Source organism: Macrotis lagotis, chromosome 3, assembly GCF_037893015.1.
Source record: "Macrotis lagotis isolate mMagLag1 chromosome 3, bilby.v1.9.chrom.fasta, whole genome shotgun sequence".
Taxonomy (NCBI): domain Eukaryota; kingdom Metazoa; phylum Chordata; class Mammalia; order Peramelemorphia; family Peramelidae; genus Macrotis; species Macrotis lagotis.
The window spans coordinates 174,790,234-174,810,375 of record NC_133660.1 but is presented as its reverse complement, the minus strand read 5'-3'; the positions used below and the strand labels follow the sequence as shown (position 1 = coordinate 174,810,375).

The following is a 20,142-nucleotide window of genomic DNA, read 5'->3' as shown; positions in this document are numbered from 1 at the left end:
TATGTTATGAGCTTAGGGCACAGATTATATGAATATAAAGAGATAGAATATAGACTATTTTGTTTGGGGAATAGCTAATAATGCACTTTGGCTAGAATCTACATTTTATGAATATAAAATTAGACTGAAAGTGTTAGTTGGAGCTAAACTGAGAGAGACTTGATCAGTCTTAAGAAAATTAGTTTGGCATGTCTAGCAGTATTAGATAGGATAGTAACTATAGGCAGAGAGACCAATAAGAAAGTTAATATAATAAGCTAGCAGAGAGGTTTCAGAACCTGAAATAGGAACAATGGTCATAGAAGCACCGGGGGAAAATAACATAAAGAAATGTGTTATAGAAATAAAATCAATAGGTTTGGGCAAGTGATTGAACGTGGAAAGTAAAGAAGACAATGTCCTGAATAGAAATAAAAATAAATAAATGAATACACATACACACAAACACATACACATATATGTATAGTCAGAAATGAAAGAGAAATAAAAAGACATTTCTATTTAGGCAAAAAACATAATCAGTTCTTTTTTATGTCAGTGGTGGAGATGGAGTGCTAACATTCAGAAGGGAAATCAGTGATGATCTACATACATACATTTGGGGATCCTCTGTAAGAAATAAAATCAGATGCAGATGAGGTCTTATATATGAGAGTATAAAAGGAGAAACATTCAGGTAGATAGTAGGAATGAGTTATGTTGTAGAAACCAAGGGAGGAAAAAGGATCTAGGAAAAAGATTATCTAATTGCTATGTTATTATATTACATTTCTGTAATTGTATTGTCAAATCAAAGGAGTGATCATAGATGTCCTTGTTTTAACTTTCTGAAAAAGCTTAATCTCCATTACATGTAATGTTGGTTCTTAATTTTAGGCAGATAGTATTTACCATGCCAGGGAAGAAATAAATGGTCCTTTTCTTGACATATTCTTTTTTTCTTCCTTTTTTTTTCTCTTTGATCATCAAAATGTAACTAAACTGCTCCCACCCTTGTTTATGTGCCTAATGAAGAGACACTTGTTTTTTTCTCTCCTTATTATAATGCAAACATAATTATCTTATAGTCTCTTCCATTTGTTCACCTGAAAAACTTGACAAAGGTCAGATTGGTCTAAATTTGTTTCCAATTTCCCTTTTGATTTTTTTTTACTCTATTTTTCAAAATAATGGCTGGTATTTTATCATAAATGCTTGGGAATTCTCTATTTCATTAGATATTAGTTTTTCCCTTTGTAAGATTACACTTAGTTTTGCTAAGTACATTTTTCTTGGTTGCAAAAACGTCTTATTTGACTTCTAAAATAACATATCTGGGGCAGCTAGGTGGCGTAGTGGATAAAGCACTGGCCCCGGAGTCAGGAGTACCTGGGTTCAAATCTGGTCTCAGTCACTTAATAATTACCTAGCTGTGTGGCCTTGGGCAAGCCACTTAACCCCGTTTGCCTTGCAAAAACCAAAATAAAATAACATATCCAAAACTCTTCTATAGTGGTAGCTATGAGTTACTTGTATGATTTTGCCTGTGACATCTTAATACTTGATTTTTTTTTCTTGGCTGATAGTAATATTTTTCTTTCATTGGAAGATTTCTGTTTTGATTGTGATATTCTTAGGAGGTTTCATTTTGTCGGTTCAGAAAGAAAGTGGAGAATTCATTTTATTTTCACTTGAATTTACTTTAAGAGGACCAGGCAATTTTCATTACTGACTTATTAAAATCCAGTATTTAGGCTTTTTTATTTTCAAGATTTTCTAGTAACCCCATGATTTTTAGATAATCCCTTCTTGACATTAATAGATCAGTAATTTTTTTTCTAGCATTTACTTTAATTTTTGTACTTTTTTTACCCAGTATTCTAGTGCTTCTTGTTTTCCCATGAAGCCATTGGTTTCTGCCTGATTAAATTTTTACAACTTTTATTATATTTTATTTTTCATTAACAAGCATCTATTTTCCATCTCAAATACTCCTACCAATTTTTCTCTTTATTTTCCAGTTAATAAGCATTTATTTTCTTTTTCTCTCTCACTTCTCCCTAGCTAATTGAAAAAGAAAACCTTCATAACAAAAATACATAGTAACACAAAACAAATTCCTTTATTGTGTCCAAAAATGTACATCTCCTTCTATATTTTAAGTCCATCACACAGGCAGCAGGTGGGTTGTTTACTTCATCTTTGGTTCTCTGGAATTGTTGTTTATCATTGCTCTGGCTAGAGTTTCTAGTCCTTCAACTGGTTTTCTTTATGTTATTATAAGTTTTTTTTCCCCTAGTTCTAATGTCTTTACTCAGATGTCCATTTTTCTCTTTGTAAGATTATACTTAGTTTTGTTGGATGCATAGAGTTCATAGAGATCTTCCCAGTTTCCTCTGAAATTTTCCAGTCATCATTTCTTATGATATAGTAATATTCCATTATATTTGTTTATCCATCCTCCAATAGGTGGGTATTCCATAGGTTTCCAGTTTTTGTACCAACAAAGTACCTCCGGGGTGGCTAGGTGGCGCAGTGGATAGAGCATAGAGTACTGGCCCTGGAGTCAGGAGGACCTGAGTTCAAATTTGCCCTCAGACACTTAATAATTACCTAGCTGTGTGGCCTTGGGCAAGCCACTTTAACCCCATTTGCCTTCCAAAAACCTAAAAAAAAAAAAGTACCTCAAATTTTTTGTTCATATGGATCCTTTTCCTCTTTCTTTGATCTTTTTTGGGTAGCATTGCTATAAGTGATTGTTATTGTTTTTTTGTTTTTGAAAAGAACCTTGATATTAGGAAGGAGATGTCATGACTTGCAAGTGAATTGGATTTAAGTGAGGCAGGACTATACAAAGTTATCACTTTCTCCTGCAGAACCATTGGAGTCCAGTGGCAAAATCTTTATTAGGATGACTAGAAATGATCCTGGATGCAGTGTGAAGCCTTGATCTTTTTAAGTTAAAGTCTTTCCCAGGTCTCAATTTGTCTGAAGCAACACTTATTCAGTGATTAAGGCTAGATAAGAAATGAGGCAAAGAATGGCTTCTCTTATCTATTCAAAAAAAGTTAGGGAAGGGAGGGGCAGGGCAGGGCAGGGCAGGCAAGGGAAGGGAAGGGAAGGGAAGGGAAGGGAAGGGAAGGGAAGGGAAGGGAAGGGAAGGGAAGGGAAGGGAAGGGAAGGGAAGGGAAGGGATCAACCATCTTGAGGCAAGCCTAAAAAACCTTGTTTATAAAAAGCAACATTTTTCATCTACTTGATTTTTCCTGTTTGGATAGTAGTTATGCCAAATATTTTTGTAATTATGGATCTTACTTTGGAGCCTTGCAGGTTGACCTGCATGTTTTGCATGGTCCATGAGCCAGGAATGGGTTTTTTTTTTTTGGTAATTTTAATTATAAGGTGAAAATCAGTCTTTGCCCAAAGACATACAGAAAAAAGGCATGATGGTTGGATTTGATCTGTGGGCTGGAGTTTGACAACCCCTCTTTTTGATAATTGGCAAATCAATAGATCAAGCTGCTAATATTAATTCATGTGCTCTCTGTGGCATATACTGATTTTTTTTTTAAGACATGCTGATTTTCAAGATGTAATTGCTTGTACTAGAAATTTAACCACTGACTCTTATAAGGTGGCTTCTTAACTGGTTCTGGCATACCCCCTAAGTGTAGTCTTTAATATTGTTGCAAAATTGAAAAATAAATTTGCTAGGACACTATATAGCAACATATCCTGGAAATATTTTGCTATTAATTAATATGGATTAATATTTACAACATAGGGATAGTTCAACATTAAGAAAATAGCATCATTAATCACTCAAATGACAAAAATAATAAAACCACCTGATTATATACATATATATGTATATATGTGTATATATATATATATATATATATGGAGAGAGAGAGTGAGAGAGAGAGAGCGAGAGAGAGAGAGAGAGAGAGAGAGAGAGAACCTTTATGTTATGGTCTCATGTTAAAAACCCTAATAAGGTTAGGCATGTAAGGATGCTTTCTTTAACATGTTAAAAAATATTCACCTAAAATCAAATTTTGACTTTAATTGTAATACAGAAACAGTAAAAAAAATTCTAAAACAAATGAGAATAAAGGAAGGATATTCTCCCCCTTCATTATTATTTGAATCAATTCTAGAAATACTAGTTATCACAGTAAAACAAAAAAAAATTCAAGGAAAAAATGCCTAAGAAACAAAATTATCCCTATTTTCCAGTGATATACGGCATGATGGTATAATTACAAGAAGCTTATCAAGATATTGGGGAATGACTGAACAAATTATGCTTTATGATTATAAGAAATGATAAGCAAGATGATTTCATAAAAACTTGGAAAGACTTACCTGAACTGATGCAATATGAAGGGAGTAGAAATAGGAGAACTATATATAATAACAGCAATATGGTAAAATAATCAAATGTCAGTGACTTCACTATTCTCAGCAATTCAATGATCTGATAGACAATTCCAAAAGAATCATGATGAAAAATACCATCCACCTCTAAAGAAATATCTGCTGGAGACTGAAAGCAGATTGAGCATATTATTTTTCAATCTATTTTTCTCATGTTTTAAAAAAATTGAATTTTACAATATGACTAAAATGGAAATATGTTTTGCATGGTTGCATGTTCATAACCTATATCAAAAATTCTTACTCTCTCAGGGAATGGTTCAGAGAGGGATGGAGAGAGAAAATTTGGAACTCAGTATTAAAAAAAAGAATGTTAATTGTTTTGTATCTAATTAGGAAAATATATCATTCTAAATATTAAAAAAAAACCCAGAAATTCAGAGTTGGAAAAGATTCAATTGCTGTCTAGTTCAGTTCAATCCCTCCAAAAAAAAATTTTATAGTATAGTTGATACTTTGCTTGTTCCATTACCTCCTAAAAAAGTTCATTCTACTTTCATATTACTCAAATCTTTTTTGCATATATTACTTCCCATTTACCTTTCTGAAACATTCACATATTTCCCCTACCTTTACTTTTTAGAGCCAAACAGAACAAATCTAATATCCACATGATAGTCCTTCATACACCTGAAGACTGCTATTGTTGTTGATGGGATTTGCAATAACCAGATAAGCATAGGAATTGAAGGCAACTGAAAGATGAATGAATTCATGTGCTCTCTGGAAATTTAAAACTGCTCTGGATTTTGTTATGAAATATAGCAAAGTAAACAGGTTAAAAAAACTTTTCCTCTCAAAGGATCAAAAAATACTTTAGGATAAGGTGAATAGCAAAAGTCTAGGCATGGTTGCTTGGTAGACAGAAACAGAGGGAGAGGCAAGATAGAGAAGCAAGACAGTCAGGGAGAGGAGACTGGGCCAGAGAGAGAGAGTGAGGACTGATCTCCAGTGAGGTCCAGTCCAGTTTTTACTATTCTTGCCCCTTCTCTGGGTACTAAGGGCAAAAGGGAAAATCCCTTTTATGTGACCCAAACTAGATGGATAGTTAGGGGGTTGGGACTGAGAATGAAGGAAAAAAGTTTTACATTATAACAATGAAACAATAGGTGCAATTTACATCTCAAGAGCAAAGAACCTTCCACACCCTTAACAAGATTCGCAGATTTTTTAACAGCATTAAAAATTAAACCTTCTGTATTCATAATTCTCTGCATCATTTCCCCCTCAAATTATTTGGGACCCAGATTTTTTTGGGCCTTTCATTTGGAGATGAATGCATTGCCGCAAGAACTACATTGAGGCAGGGTCCAGAGGATATTGCCTATCAGGACTAGCACAGCTGACTGGCATCCTGCAGAGACTGCTATTGGAGATGTACAATTGGTAACTTAGAGAAATGAAATTCAGGAAAAATATTTGAGCAGGCAAAACCAGAGAGAGATATTTTAACAGAGAATGCTATTTAACAGAGGCCCACTAATTAGGAAAAAACTCGAGGGAGCAAGAATTATGCTTTATGATCCTAAGCCAGTATCAGAATACTTTTCATAAGAGCATGGGTTCCAATATTCCAGAAATTCATTAATGGATGCCACATTAAGTTGTAACCAAAAGCTCAGGAATAGATTTAAAAAACGTACTGAGTATGCATTTTAAAACTGCACATATCCAATAGGTAATTTACAACAAAATTTTCTATCTTGACTTTAGCCATATTTAGAATGAGCAAAAATTCTAGTTGAAGTATGAATCTCTCCTTTAAAGCAGGTTAAAAAATAGATCAATAGGCATTATCCTGGTATTTCTTTTTCCTTAAGGAAACTTGTGATAAAGAGGCACATGCTATGTTAAAAAACAGAATGAGGGGTGGCTAGGAGGTGCGGGGGATAGAGCACCGGCCCTGGAGTCAGGAGTACCTGAGTTCAAATTTGGCCTCAGACACTTAATAATTATCTAGCTGTGTGGCCTTGGGCAAGCCACTTAACCCTATTGCCTTGCAAAAACTAAAAAACAAAACAAAAAAACCCCAAGCAAACAAACAAAACACCGATTTGCAGAGACTATTTAGTCTTTTCAGTTATTAAAGATTTAGAAAATAACACTCCAATAGTTCTCAATCATACTTAATTATAGTGCACCTGGCATGATTATGGCAATCTGCTATTAATGAGCTGAGAGGGACATGAAGACATGCTCCCTTATGTATCTGATGTCCTTTACAGGCAGAGGTTCCAGACAATCCTTTCCAATAAGTCAGGTTCCTGATCTGCCAGTTAAGTGCTTCTTTTAAGAAAATCCTCTCACTCTTGAGGCTGAGATTGTTCTCTCAGAGACCACTCACTCCATCTGCAGTATTAAAATCAAACCTCACAGGTTTAATAGCTTCAATGGCATATTGTGGTTTTTCTATTTCAACATACCTTAACATACCTAATGTCATTCAGATCAATTCTCAATATATTGTAATATAACAATTACCTATAACCAGAGCTTCAGGTGACTTGCAGACTAAGGATGAGTTAAGAGTGTGCCAGGCTGTAATTTGATATAAGAGATCCATGGAAAAAAATTATAATTCAATTGTTGCTCATGTAACTAAGGGCAGTGTTGTAAATGAAATACAACAAGCAGAATTTGAAATGTAAAAATACAATAACTTTTTTTGCAATAAACCCATTTAGTTATTAACTATCTTTAAAATAACTGAACATCTTTGACTAGGAGATTGCCCATCATCTCCAGACTTATCACATAAAAATTAGCTAGAGATTTCCACAAAGAAATCTCAAATTATCACTATTGTTCTATCTTCTCATATTACATAGGTGCTTTTTCCTCAAAGCAAACAACCACAGTTATATATATATCCACAATAATCCCAATTTACATAAATAGTGAACAGTGAACATTAGAACATCTTAGGTGACTTTAAATTTCCAACATGTATTATTAATTTCAATGTAATAAAACAATAGTTAAGAATAACTAGAGATTCAAGTCAATTAACACATTATTATATTATGCATTATTTAATAATATTTGGAATCCTAATAGTGCCTAGGTTTTGATAATTTCCCTTTCATTACCCTTACAAAATAATCAGGTTCCAGGCTTCAATACTATATTCAAATAGTTTATATGTTCATAAGGGATAACCAAATAATTATTAATCTACAAAAGCATATCACATAACTGATTAAGATTTTTTTTTCATATTTGACTTACAGACCCCCCCCAGCCCCCCCCCCCCACATCAGCAAAAAAAAAAATCCCACAATCAGGACAAACTTTTCATTTTCCTGTTCCTCTGACTGCAATTTACATGAGGGAAGAAATCTGCAATTTTTTGAGTTCTTTAAAATTAAAACATATAATTACTAACTTACATTAAGCATAAGATTTTGATGCTAACATCTCATTCCCTTAGAACAAAAACAAACAGTGAAAAAGGAAAAGGAGAATTTCCAAGAATTCAATTTTATGATAATTTTTCAAACTCCATTTAACTCTTATTTATACCATTGGATACTAGGAAATGTTACAAAGTTTCAAATTGATACATATTTTTTTTTCTTTTTTTAGATTTTTGCAAGGCAAACGGGGTTAAGTGGCTTGCCCAGGGCCACACAGCTAGGTAATTATTAAGTGTCTGAGACCGGATTTGAACCCAGGTACTCTTGACTCCAAGGCCAGTGCTTTATCCACTATGCCACCTAGCCGCCCCTTAAATTGATAAATATTAACAATAATTTTCTTAGGCTACAAGTGGAATAACAAGGTTACAAATGAAATTTTATCCTCTAGGATCTTATCAATAACCCATGGATACATGGCATACTTACAAATGCCAACCCTGACAAAATTTTAGGGCATTTTATACAGAAAGAATGAAGAATAATAAAAACTGAACTAGTAACTAATGATATTTCACATAGATGACACAGTTTTACAATATGGTTCTTTCAAAACTTGGAATATTTGCTTAAAATTCCTATTGATACTTAGACTGGAGAGTAAATGTTTACAAATAACGATAGAATCCTCTCTTTCCTTACCCAAAATGTTTCTTGAGTTTTGTTATCAGATGTGGAATTCACTGGTGCCATCATTAAGATGATCAAGTAGTTTTGACACAGGTCAAGTCAACATTGTAGGAGATAGGCCTTACATAGCAAATAGACATTTTATGACTATTAAAGGTTAAGAGACTAATTTCTGATCAGAAATGTACAGTTCAGAAGTATTAATTCCAATTTAAAGAATATCAGATTAGACAATGCATTTTCTTATTTTTAAATAATAGATGTTAAGTAGATTTTACTTTCAATCATACAATTTTTATATATTCCCTTCCATAAAGATGTGATGAGAGACAAAAATTATAGACTTTCTTCTTTTACCATCAAAAGGGCCTTGTGAGATTGTTGACTATGTATTGCCAATATTAATTTGCCATCAAAACAAATCAAATTACAGATTTTTGTACAGTATTTTCTTTCCTAAAAGAAATCCATAGATCTCCCTGATAATATAATTATCATAGATTCCCAAGTTTCTTCACATACAATTAATCCCAATTATATTTTTCTTCTTCAAAACACATGTAAATTCTCAAATTTTTTACAGAATCTCTAAATAGCTTGAAATTAAGAGGAGATTAAATTATTCTTCAATTTGACATTTTACTTTTTAACCACATTGTAGGGACTTTTCCTTACAGCACCCTTTCCTCCCAGCACCCTTTTTAGAGCATCTTGAGGGCAGGAGGAATGAAAAAAAAAATTAGCATTTATTTCCAGGACAAATAAAACAATAAGTGACAATTAACTACATTTTTCTAAACCTAAGAGAATACTTAAAGTCTCAGTTAATTAACATAGGTTGAACACAGCTATCAATCAATATTAGGCTAACAAAAACTTAGTTCATATATGATTTTCACAAAGGTATCACCAAATTTGAAACTTATACACTTTCAAATGCAAACTCAAATTGTGCTGTTTATTTTCTAGTTTAAACCTAATTTAAAAGGAAAATATGGTCTTTGCAATTTCTCATTGAGGTCACATGATACTGAAATTCTCTGGTAAGGAGGTTGGCTCAAATCTTATTAATTACTTAATTTTAAATTAGCCCTTTTAAAGCAGTTTAATCCAAAACTCAAAATAAAAGGAGTAACATTTAACTCAGGTAACAATCAGGACTATTTCAGATCTGAATTACACACACACACACACACACACACACACAGAGGAGTTTTAGACACAGACAAAAACACAGAGACACAGGTACAATTCCTTTTTTGAACAAAAGTTATACATTTACCAAAGTGAGATTTTTCTGAAGGCTCTGGCCAGTCTTGCCAAATCTCAAATATAGAAACACTTTCCCATCTCTCCAGACCAGTGGAGAGGTATGAAAATGACCTATTGAGTTTTAAATATAGGCATACAGACATACCTAAAAATATTTATTATATTAATTTTTGAATTGTACCAAATAAGACCAGTCAAAAATAATTTTAGAATCAATTATAATCTCTCTGTATATGTATATTTTGAATTTTACAATTTTCCTCTAATCTCACTTCCCTCCCCTCACCCCCTACAGAAGGAATCTGATAGTCTTTACATTGTTTTCATGCTATATGTTGATCAAAAGAATGAATTAGTATATCTTGAGGAACACACACACACACACACACACACACACACACACACATATATTTTAAAATGACTAATCAGCAATTAAAATTCCTTTATAAAAATTGAATGCATTATTAAAGTTCAAATCCAGTCACTTTACTACAGAGATCACTTTACCCCCTTCTTATGTGACCTAAACCAGGCTGATAGTTGAAGACTGAGAGTGGGGTTGGAAATGAGAAGAAAAAAATACAATGAAAAAATAGGAGTCAATTTACATCTCAAGAGCAAAGAACCTTCCACACCCTTAACAAGATTCCTAGAATTTAAAAGCATTAAAATTAAACTTTCTACATTCAGAATTCTCAGCATCATAATCATTTCCCGCTCAAATGTTTTCATAAAAGTTTAAGTTAAATCTACACATCCCTGATCTATCTCTAGTTTTTTATCCTCTACTTGAAACTATAGCCAAACATCTCTGTTCTTCTCCCATATATAACTTTCATTCATTTTACAAATATTTATTGAGGGACTACTACTACATGTGTTTTCAAGTTAATTCAGATAACATTTCTGCTTGCTATGTCTTTTTATTTCTTCTATCTCTATGCCTTTCATATCATAGAGTTAAAAATGTTTGTAAAAAAGTGACAGTAACATTAAAGGATGGTCAGCTGTGAATGACTTAATTTTTCTCAGCATACCCAAGATAATTGTAGGACTTGAGATGAAGAATGCTATCTATCCTAAGAGAAAGAGCTGATGTTGTTTGAATACAGATTGAAGCATATTTTTTTTTAACTTTACTTTTCTTGAGGTTTCCTTTTTTTTTTGGGGGGGGGGAGGGTCTATGCTTTTTTTTTCCATAGCATGACTATTATGGAAATGTTTTGCCTGACTACCTATTTATAACATATCAAATTGTTTGCTTTCTCAATTGGGGGGGGTGGAGGCAGGAGGAAGGAAGAAAATTTGGAACTCAAAGTTTTAAAAACAACTGTTAAAAATTGGGAACCTGGGAAAAATAACCTGGGAAAAATAAATTACTAAACAAATTAATTTTTTAAAATTGATTTGAACTTAAGTCTTGTTTTTTTCCTTATAGATTCAGGTTGAGTTTCATATCTGTGGACTCTTCATCAACTGTCCCAAATTACTATGATCTCTTCCTTTGAACTCTTGTAATGTCTAATACCTCTCATTTAGCACATGCTACATTCTGGTATTATATATCTTTTTAAACATGAATTTTTTTCTTCTTGCCTGCAAGACAGCTTTGTATCCCTGTACCTAGCACAATGGTAGATGTCCTAAAATACATACATACATGCATACATACATACACAGATATATGTAAACATATATGTTTGTGTTGATAATGATGACATACAACTAATTTTTAGTTATTTAACAATGTTAAAATGAGGCTTTAGTGGGTGGAATACAAAAACTAGGAGTTAAATGGACATAACTGAATTTTATCATATTTTTTCCAAATTACATACATAAACAATTTTTAACATTCATTCATTTTTTTAAAAATTGTGAGTTCCAAATTCTCTTTCTTTTCTAACCCCTCCCTGGGATAGTAAGTTGATTTAAGTTATATATGTGCAACATTGCAAAACATTTCTATTTTATGTTATGAAAGAAGATGCAGACTTAAAAATGAACCAGAAAAAAATGAAAAATAGTATGCTTTAATTTGCATTCAGACTCCATTAATTCTTCTTTTCTGAAAGTGGATAGCATTTTCATAGTGAGTACTTTGATATTATCTTGGATCATTGCATTGTTAAGATTAGCTAACTCATTCACAGTTGATTATTGCATATAATATTGCTGTTAACTGTGTATAATGAAATATCACAGTTTCTGCTTCTTTCACTTTGCAACAGTTCATGTAAGTCTTTTCAAGTTTTAATGAAATTGTCTTACTATATCTTATAATGCAATGGTATTTCATTATAATCTCATACCATAACTTGTTTAGTCATTCCCTAATTGTTGAACTTCCCCTCAAATTCCAATTCTTTACCACCACAAAAAGAACTGCTATAAAAATATTTTTTGTAGAAATAAAAACTCTCCTCCCATTTTTAAAAATCTCTTTGGGATACAGGTGTAATAGTGGTAAAGCTGCATCAAAGATCCAGCAGAATTCCAAATTGCTCTACAGAATGGCTGGATTAATTCACAACTCTACCAATAGTACTTTAGTGTTCCAAATTTCTCATATCCCCTCAAATAGTTATCATTTTCCTTTTCTGTTATAAACCAATTTGATAGTTATAGGGTGTACAGAGGTATCTCAGAGTTATTTGCATTTCTCTAATAGTGATTTAGAGTATATTTCATATGACTATAGACAGATTTGATTTCTTCACCTGAAAACTGCCTTGACTAAGTTCTTTATTTTTTGAGAAGTAGAGCTTTTATCAGAGATACTAGATATAAAATATTTTCCTCAGCTTTCTGCTTTCCTTCTAATCTTGGCTGCTTTGGTTTTTAATATAAATAATATAATATAATTAATATATACAATATAATATAATAATTTTTAATATAATATAATTAAATTATCCATTTTGCATTTTATAATATTCTCTATTTCTTGTTTGATCATAAACTCATCTGCTCTCCATAGATCTGGTAGATAAACTATTCCTTGTTCTCTTTATTGACTTATGGTATCGCCCTTTATGTCTAAATCATGTACCTATTTCGACCTTATCTTGGTTTTTCAGGGTATAGAAGTTGGGCATGATGATATATATTTTAAATTGGTTTAGATGTGACTTTATTTGTGTGAAAAGTGTTTTGTAATTTTGTTCAAGTAGTACCTGGATTTGTCTTGACAGGTAGACTCCCAAGTATTTTATATTGGCTACAATTATTTTAAATGGAGTTTCTTTATTTCTTACTATAGATATTGTTATTAATATATTGAAATGTCGATGATTTATATGGGTTTATTTTATATCCTGCAACTTTGCTATTTCAACTAGTTTTTAGTGAATTCTCTACGTATACAATTATATCATCTGCAAGGAGTGATAATTTTGTTTCCTCATTGAAAAGTCTAATTCCTTTAATTTCTTTTCTTTTGTTGCTACTGCTACAATATTGAATAATAGTGATGATAATTAGCATTTTTGCAACACTTTTATAACCATTTTTCTTATGTTTTCTATTTCTATCAGACATTGAGCTGCTACATGAAAATTTTACTGATATTGAAGCAAAAGACCACAGGTTACAGAAAGTTAAAGTTATTCTTCTGCTGCCTCGTTGCTCTGGACTGGGTGTTAGCAATCCAATAGAATTTATTTTAAATGAGAATGAAGGTAATTTTTTTTTTTTAGCATATGTTCATGATAGGCATTTAATAAATGTTTTTCTCTTTCCAATACTTCCCCCTACTTTCCCCTTGTATTTTATGGGAGATAAGTGAGAGAAAGTTATAAGCAATTTATAATCTCATAAGATAATTAGAAGTGATGACAAGAAGCAAGTTTATTGAAAGTTTGCTAGAATTTAAAGATGACTGGGAAAAAAAAGACAGCAAATGGGAAAAAGTGGAAAAGATCTATTAGATCATAATTACAAACTCTATATCAGAGATCCACAGGAATCACTACTTTGTTATACTAACAATTATTACAATTCTTAATGTACTACATAAGGAAGTAGAAATGATGTGAATAATGCACCAATTGTTTTAAAAGGGTTTGGAGTGGTTAATTCTCAAGATACTTAAATAAGGGGATGGGCACCAAACATTAAGAAAAGAAATCAGTCATTACAAGTAAGTATTAACTGGTATAAATACTTTCCTATATTCTTAAAATATTTCTGTGAGTTTATAAGCTATACTTGTTAGTGGAATCCTTAAAGTATGAGAAAGGAATATTGCAGACTTTTGAAAAGGTATTCTGCAGCAGACCATATTTTCATATCACAAAATTGACTGAAAAGTGTATGTGTTTGTTTTGACTATAAAAAAAAATAATTTGGTGTGGAGCAAGATGTTATCTTCAAGAGTTTCTATTAGTCAAATATCTCTCATGTATGTTAAGATCTTACAAGATTCCTTGATAGATATATTAACATTAACTAACACCTTTGTTAGATAACCCAGTGATTATTAAGTCAGATATATATTGGAGAAGATTAATATATTTGACATTGTCATAAAGAAGATTAAGAGGAATCTAAATGAAAGATGAATTCCCTGGGCTAGAGAGATGAGGTTGTTCATTTGTCCATATTTGCTAATGATATTGTGTTAACTTCATCAAACCCCAAAACACTGCAGAGCCTCCTAAATGAGATCTATAATCACTCAAAATAATTTGGCTTGATTATCCACTCAGAAAAAAACCAAGAAGATGTATTAAAAATGTCTATAATTCATATGATAATTCCATGGAGTGGAAAGCTCACAGACCTGGCCTACTAGCACATTTAACTTAGATACTATATAGCTGTGGGGTATGAACAGTCCCAAAAAATTAAAGAAACAAATCACTGAAAGATCAGTGATGGTATGTAGTATAAAATATATTATCAGAGAAATATATGGCTAGAAATATAGGCCAGTTAAGTGGTGTTGTGGATAGAACACTGGACTTGGAGTCACAAAGAATTGGGCAAAACTGAAAAATGACTTAGCATCTAAGAGATGAATAGGGTTTAAAATAATTAATACCAGAATTTTCCTAATAATCCTATAGATCTATTAGCTTTACATGCATATGGGGGGGGGAGAAATAGGTTTTAATTACTTTAAGACATCCATTGATAAAAATTTTATATTATTTAAGACTGAAATTGAAGATGCTATAAAGGAAAATGTTTGATCCTTTGTTAATAGGTGGGGTTGTAATGTGGGTAAGAAGCAGTATAGATGAAAAATTAAGATTTGTGAAGGAAAAAATGATCATTGATTAAATACTCAAGGTCATCTAGTGGTGGGATTCAGCAGAATGGATACCTAATTTTATGTTGAATGTGGCAAACCAGTTGTTAAAAATGGCACTTGAAATTGGGGCACCTGGGCAGTCACCCAAAGTGAAAATCACAAATTTACATTCCGTACTCTTTTTTTAATGTTCATCTGTGTAACAGCATTTTTTAAGCACCACGCTAATGGTCATTCCATCCATAGGTGAAAAAAAAATTGACAGAACTATGTGTGTAATATTTATTTATTCATTTCTTAAAGCTCATTATACCTTTGATGAAATACTACATTTTAATTCCCTTGTTTTTGTTACTCCAGTGAACAAACATATAAGGTAAAGAGAAAAAGTGCCAAACAATCAGGGGGTTAAAAACTGTCATTTATTTCTGCTTTGTGTTATACCTAAAATTCCCTGAGATATGATGAGTGCACTGATGTTTCCTGAATGTTGAAACCAATGGGAAACTGGGATGCAATAAACCAATAGAAAGAGAGATTTCAAGGGTTATTTTGTCACCTTTTTGGGAAGCCATGGAAGTAGAAGTAGGATTAGTGGAAGTAGGGTTAGAGTAGGTAGAATGAGTTTTTGGTTCTGCATATGTTCCAGCATTGGCAGCTGTGGTCACATGGCTGCTTTTGCTCCATAAGAATACACTTTTTTTGTGTGAATAATATAACATAATCTAGATTTGTTACCTCTTTTATTGATCTTATTTGAGTTTTAAATGCATGTAATATTAAACCACCTTTTAATATATCTTTTTTATGTATTTAAAACAGTCATTAGAGCAGAGAACTGGTTAATTTATTTGAATCCCTCCACTGAAGTCACCCCTGTAGTATCAGAGCTAGTCCCCTTGCTTCCATCTTCAGTATACTTTCCTTTATGTCTGGATATTGAAAGAAATATAGAGAAAGTTAGCATGCCTCCAGGGAGTTGGCAAGTTGTGAATGGTGTTCCATGTTTGAAGAGGCTGCCTAGGTTAGACCCAGGAGACCTAGAGCAGGACATTTCACCTCTCTGAGTTTCAGACTTATCATCTATGACATAGAGACAATGATATAATTGTTGCGAGGAATCCAACAAAAAAAGGGATGTGAAGTATTCTTTAAACCACAAAATGCTATGTATGTATTAATTGTTTTTACATTGTTTGCCTAGGGTAATTTCTTAGAATCTTAAAGGAAAAAAATTACTTACTGGGGAATTAAAAGAGCTATAACTTTGGATACATATTCTACCTGAAAAATGTTATGTTAAATTATATTATTATATTAACTATTGATATTATTAAATAATAATTATATTAATAATTATAATTAAATGCTGATAACATCTTAAATATATTAAATGTAATGTTTCCTTTTCTTATTTAGATGCAGATTTGCTTAAAGATCACTCTAAAGGTGTTATTGCAGAAGATAAACTTAATGTTCTTGCTGAACAGCAATTTGAACAACTAAAACATGCTATGCAATGTAAGTTAGCTTTCATCTCAATATTGTTCTACTCCTAAATATATAGCTCACTCAATACATTAATGGCAACTAGATGATGCAGTGGGTGGAGCCCCCATCCCTGAAGTCAGGAGAATCTGAGTTCAAATTCAGTCATAGACACCTACTGTGTGACCTTGGGCAAGTCACTTAATCCCTTATTGCTATCTCCAATCATCCTGATTCATATCTGGCCATTGTATCTAGATGGCTCTGAAGGAAAAAATGAAGCTGTTGACTTCAGCACAGCATCCTCTTACTCAAATCTAATTCATGTTCTCATTACACCATCACCTCCCCGACAGTCACTGTCTCCTTTGAAAACGAAGAACAGGGGGTGGCTAGGTGAGGCAGTGGATAGAGCACCAGCCCTGGAGTCAGGAGTACCTACGTTCAAATACGGTCTCAAACACTTAATAATTACCTAGTGTGTGGCCTTGGGCAAGCCACTTAACCCCATTTGCCTTGCAAAAACCTACCCCCCCCAAAAGAAAATGAAGAACAAAGATCATCATCATTTCATTACCTTATACCTAATATTTCATTTATCCATACCCATCTAGACATTCTACATAAATGAATTTTCCTAATTTTTGGACTTATCTCTACTAAATTTTATATTTATTTTGATTAAAATATTTTAAAATGTAATTACATATATATACATATACAAATATTTATACATTTTTGTATACATAAAATCTACCTTTTTAAACATAGGATACTTAAAAGAAATTTATATCCTTTTGATGACTAAGGATTTCCAAGTTTTGTACCATATAGCAATAACTATTCTGTTTGTTATAAGCTGTTGCTTCTTCTGCAGGTTTTATGCCTATTTCTAAAAAACATTTCTCTCAAGTTTGCTGCTTCAAATATTCTGGAAATCTCAGTTTTGTAAAATAAACAAGTGTGCTAAAATGGTCATATTAAATAGTACATCAACATCCTAAGTGTGAGCCTAAGGAATAAAATATATAGTTTAGTATAGGGAAATTTAGACAATATCCCTTGTTTTTGTCTCCTAAGTTTAGGGCTGTCTTTAATAGGATTGAGGCTGCTATAAGAGAGTGATCTCCATATAAATACAATGTTATTTTGTTTTTGGTGAGCAGTAAAAAAGTGCTAACTCTATCATCTTTCAGCAAATCATTTTATTTTTAGATTTTTAGGTTTTGAATTTAACTTCCTAATCCAATTATTAAATTCTAGATTTGAATGAAACTTAGATGATTATACATTTGCTCCCATTTGTTTCCATTTAACTTTCTTTTATCAAAGAGTAGGTAGGTAGGGAGAAAGAGTAACTTAAGATTTAAAATATATAACAAAATGTTAAATATTCACTAGATTTAGTAGACCAATTAAATATTTACAACATATTACTAATCAGAGAAACAGTATCTATAGTGCTTAGAGAGTTTTCTTGAAATCAGTCCTGGGTTCAAATGCTACCTCTGACACTGTATGACCCTGGCTGTTACTCAACCTCTTAGTTCTAGGTCAAAGTGCATCCTGAACAAGATTAAAATGTTTTTTGGGGGAGTGTTTCACAAAATAAATAAAAATATTATACAAAGTAAACAATGTTAATTTGTGGTTTACTAAGTCAGTGTGTAGGGACTGAACTCTACTTCTATGTGAGTTCTGACACCACTGCTTGGCATTACTGATTGACTTGCATTAGCAGAAGGAATTTCCTCACTAGTGAAATCACAGTAACGGTCCCAATCCCTTTATCCTATACTTGACTAAACTTTTCCATATTTGAAGAATATTAGGACTGATGTCTTTGAAGAATTATGCAATCTTCAGTTGTTCAATGTTCTAATGATGGTTTTTTAAAACTGAATTTAGCAATTATAATTTATGTCTAACCTCACCAATTATGCACAAAGAGTCTTTAAAGTGATATGCTGACCCATATCATATGCTGACTTGCCACTGCAATCTAACCCTATTACAGTTTGACATCCTTGAATCTCATATTCTATAGAAGCAATATTATAATGGGGGTGTTGTTTCTAATAAAGGGTCCAATTTCCAATTTTAATAAATGGCCCAATCATTATATTTAATCAATCATAAACAACACAGTTATATATTAAGCAGTATAAAGCTTTCTAAATTAGCTTTAAATCAGTGAAGTTAATTTAATGGTCAATCACAAATTTAGTATATTGCTTTTAAGAGATTTTTGAATCTCTTAAGGGATCTTGAGGAAATAGCTGGATTATTGCTAAGACAGTGGCCTAAGATTTGAAACTGTGTGGATGGTCTGGCTGCTTATGGCCTTGAGTCACAGGGGATGGCTCTTATTTTCAGGAGTAAATTGCTTAAGCTATTTAATTTGCATGCTTTTTGTTTTCAGTGCTATTAAGCAATAGTGGTTGTCAGATTATTATGCAAATACCAATAAAAAAGTCCATCAGTAGCTTGTAATAACCTGCTAGTCAGAAGAAAACATGATGTACAGTTCAACAAGCATTTATTGAGTATTTCTTATGTTCCTAGTACTTTGGAGAATAGAAAAAAAGAAACACATAGTTCTTTTTAAAATAATATTTCATTGACTTAATTTTCCATCTACATGCAAAGATAGTTTTCAACAATCATTTTTTGGATAAGGTTTTGAGTTTCACATTTTTTCTCCCTCCCTTCCCCTGAAAGAAAGCAATCTAATCTATATTAGATTATAACCTATGTTATACATGTATAACTATGAGACATAATTCTGAAATTTATTTGTAATATATTTGGGGAAATGATACATCTTCATTATATGAAACAGGAACAAAGGCATGGAATATATAAGTGCCATAAATTGTGGTGTAGTATTTTTGGAGCTGAATGAAGGGAGCTGAAGTTACCAATGAAGACTGTATTGAAGAGGTGGACTTGAATTGAATCTTAAAGTGGATTGACAAATAAATATTATATTTTGGATTAAAGTGTTATAGCTGGGAATGGTAGTGTTTTAGTTGAGAGTTTTTTTAAGGCAGTCAGGGTTAAGTGATTTGCTCAGGGTCAATCAGCTAGCAAAGGCTTGAGTCTTGATTTGAACTCAAGTCCTCTTGACTTCAGGACTGGAGCTCTATCCACTATGCCACTTACCTGTCCCTCTAGTTAAGATTTTTAAATTGAACTCTGTCTTGCCTAATTCCTAAAAATGTGGTTAAGATAGAGATATGCTTCTTAACCCTTTTTATTCATTATATATTCTTCTTCCCCTTATCACTGCCTTGTTGAGGCAAAGGGACTTGCTTAGCTTAATTAAACTATGAGTTATATTGTATAGGGTAACCCAAGATTAACAGGTCATAGTAGAGAGTTTTAACATAGGGTGATTCATTGAGTGAGAAGGAAATGACAAACCACTCCAGTATCTTTGGCCAAGAAAATCCCATGAACTGAATTGAAATGATAAAATATATGACATTTTAAGATGAACTCCTCAGGTTGGAAAGTATCCAACATACTACTGGGGAAGAATGGAGAACAATAACACGTAGTTTCAATATTAATGATGCAGTTGAGTCACAATGAAAAGGAAACAGCTATAGATTTTCTGGTGATGAAAGTCCAATGTTTCAAAGACTGGTTTTGCAT

At 32.3% G+C, this 20,142-nt stretch overlaps 1 protein-coding gene across 7 annotated transcripts in view; it reads left to right on the top strand.

Moving 5' to 3' along the window:
• NSUN7 (NOP2/Sun RNA methyltransferase family member 7) overlaps positions 1 to 20,142 on the top strand; it is a 258,982-nt gene that overhangs the window by 161,814 nt on the left and 77,026 nt on the right. For all 7 annotated transcript variants that reach the window (XM_074229568.1, XM_074229565.1, XM_074229563.1 and 4 more), the window contains 2 exons: positions 13,274 to 13,417; positions 16,414 to 16,515. In XM_074229568.1, the coding sequence (XP_074085669.1) occupies positions 13,274 to 13,417; positions 16,414 to 16,515 (246 nt within the window). The remainder of the gene's footprint in view (positions 1 to 13,273; positions 13,418 to 16,413; positions 16,516 to 20,142) is intronic.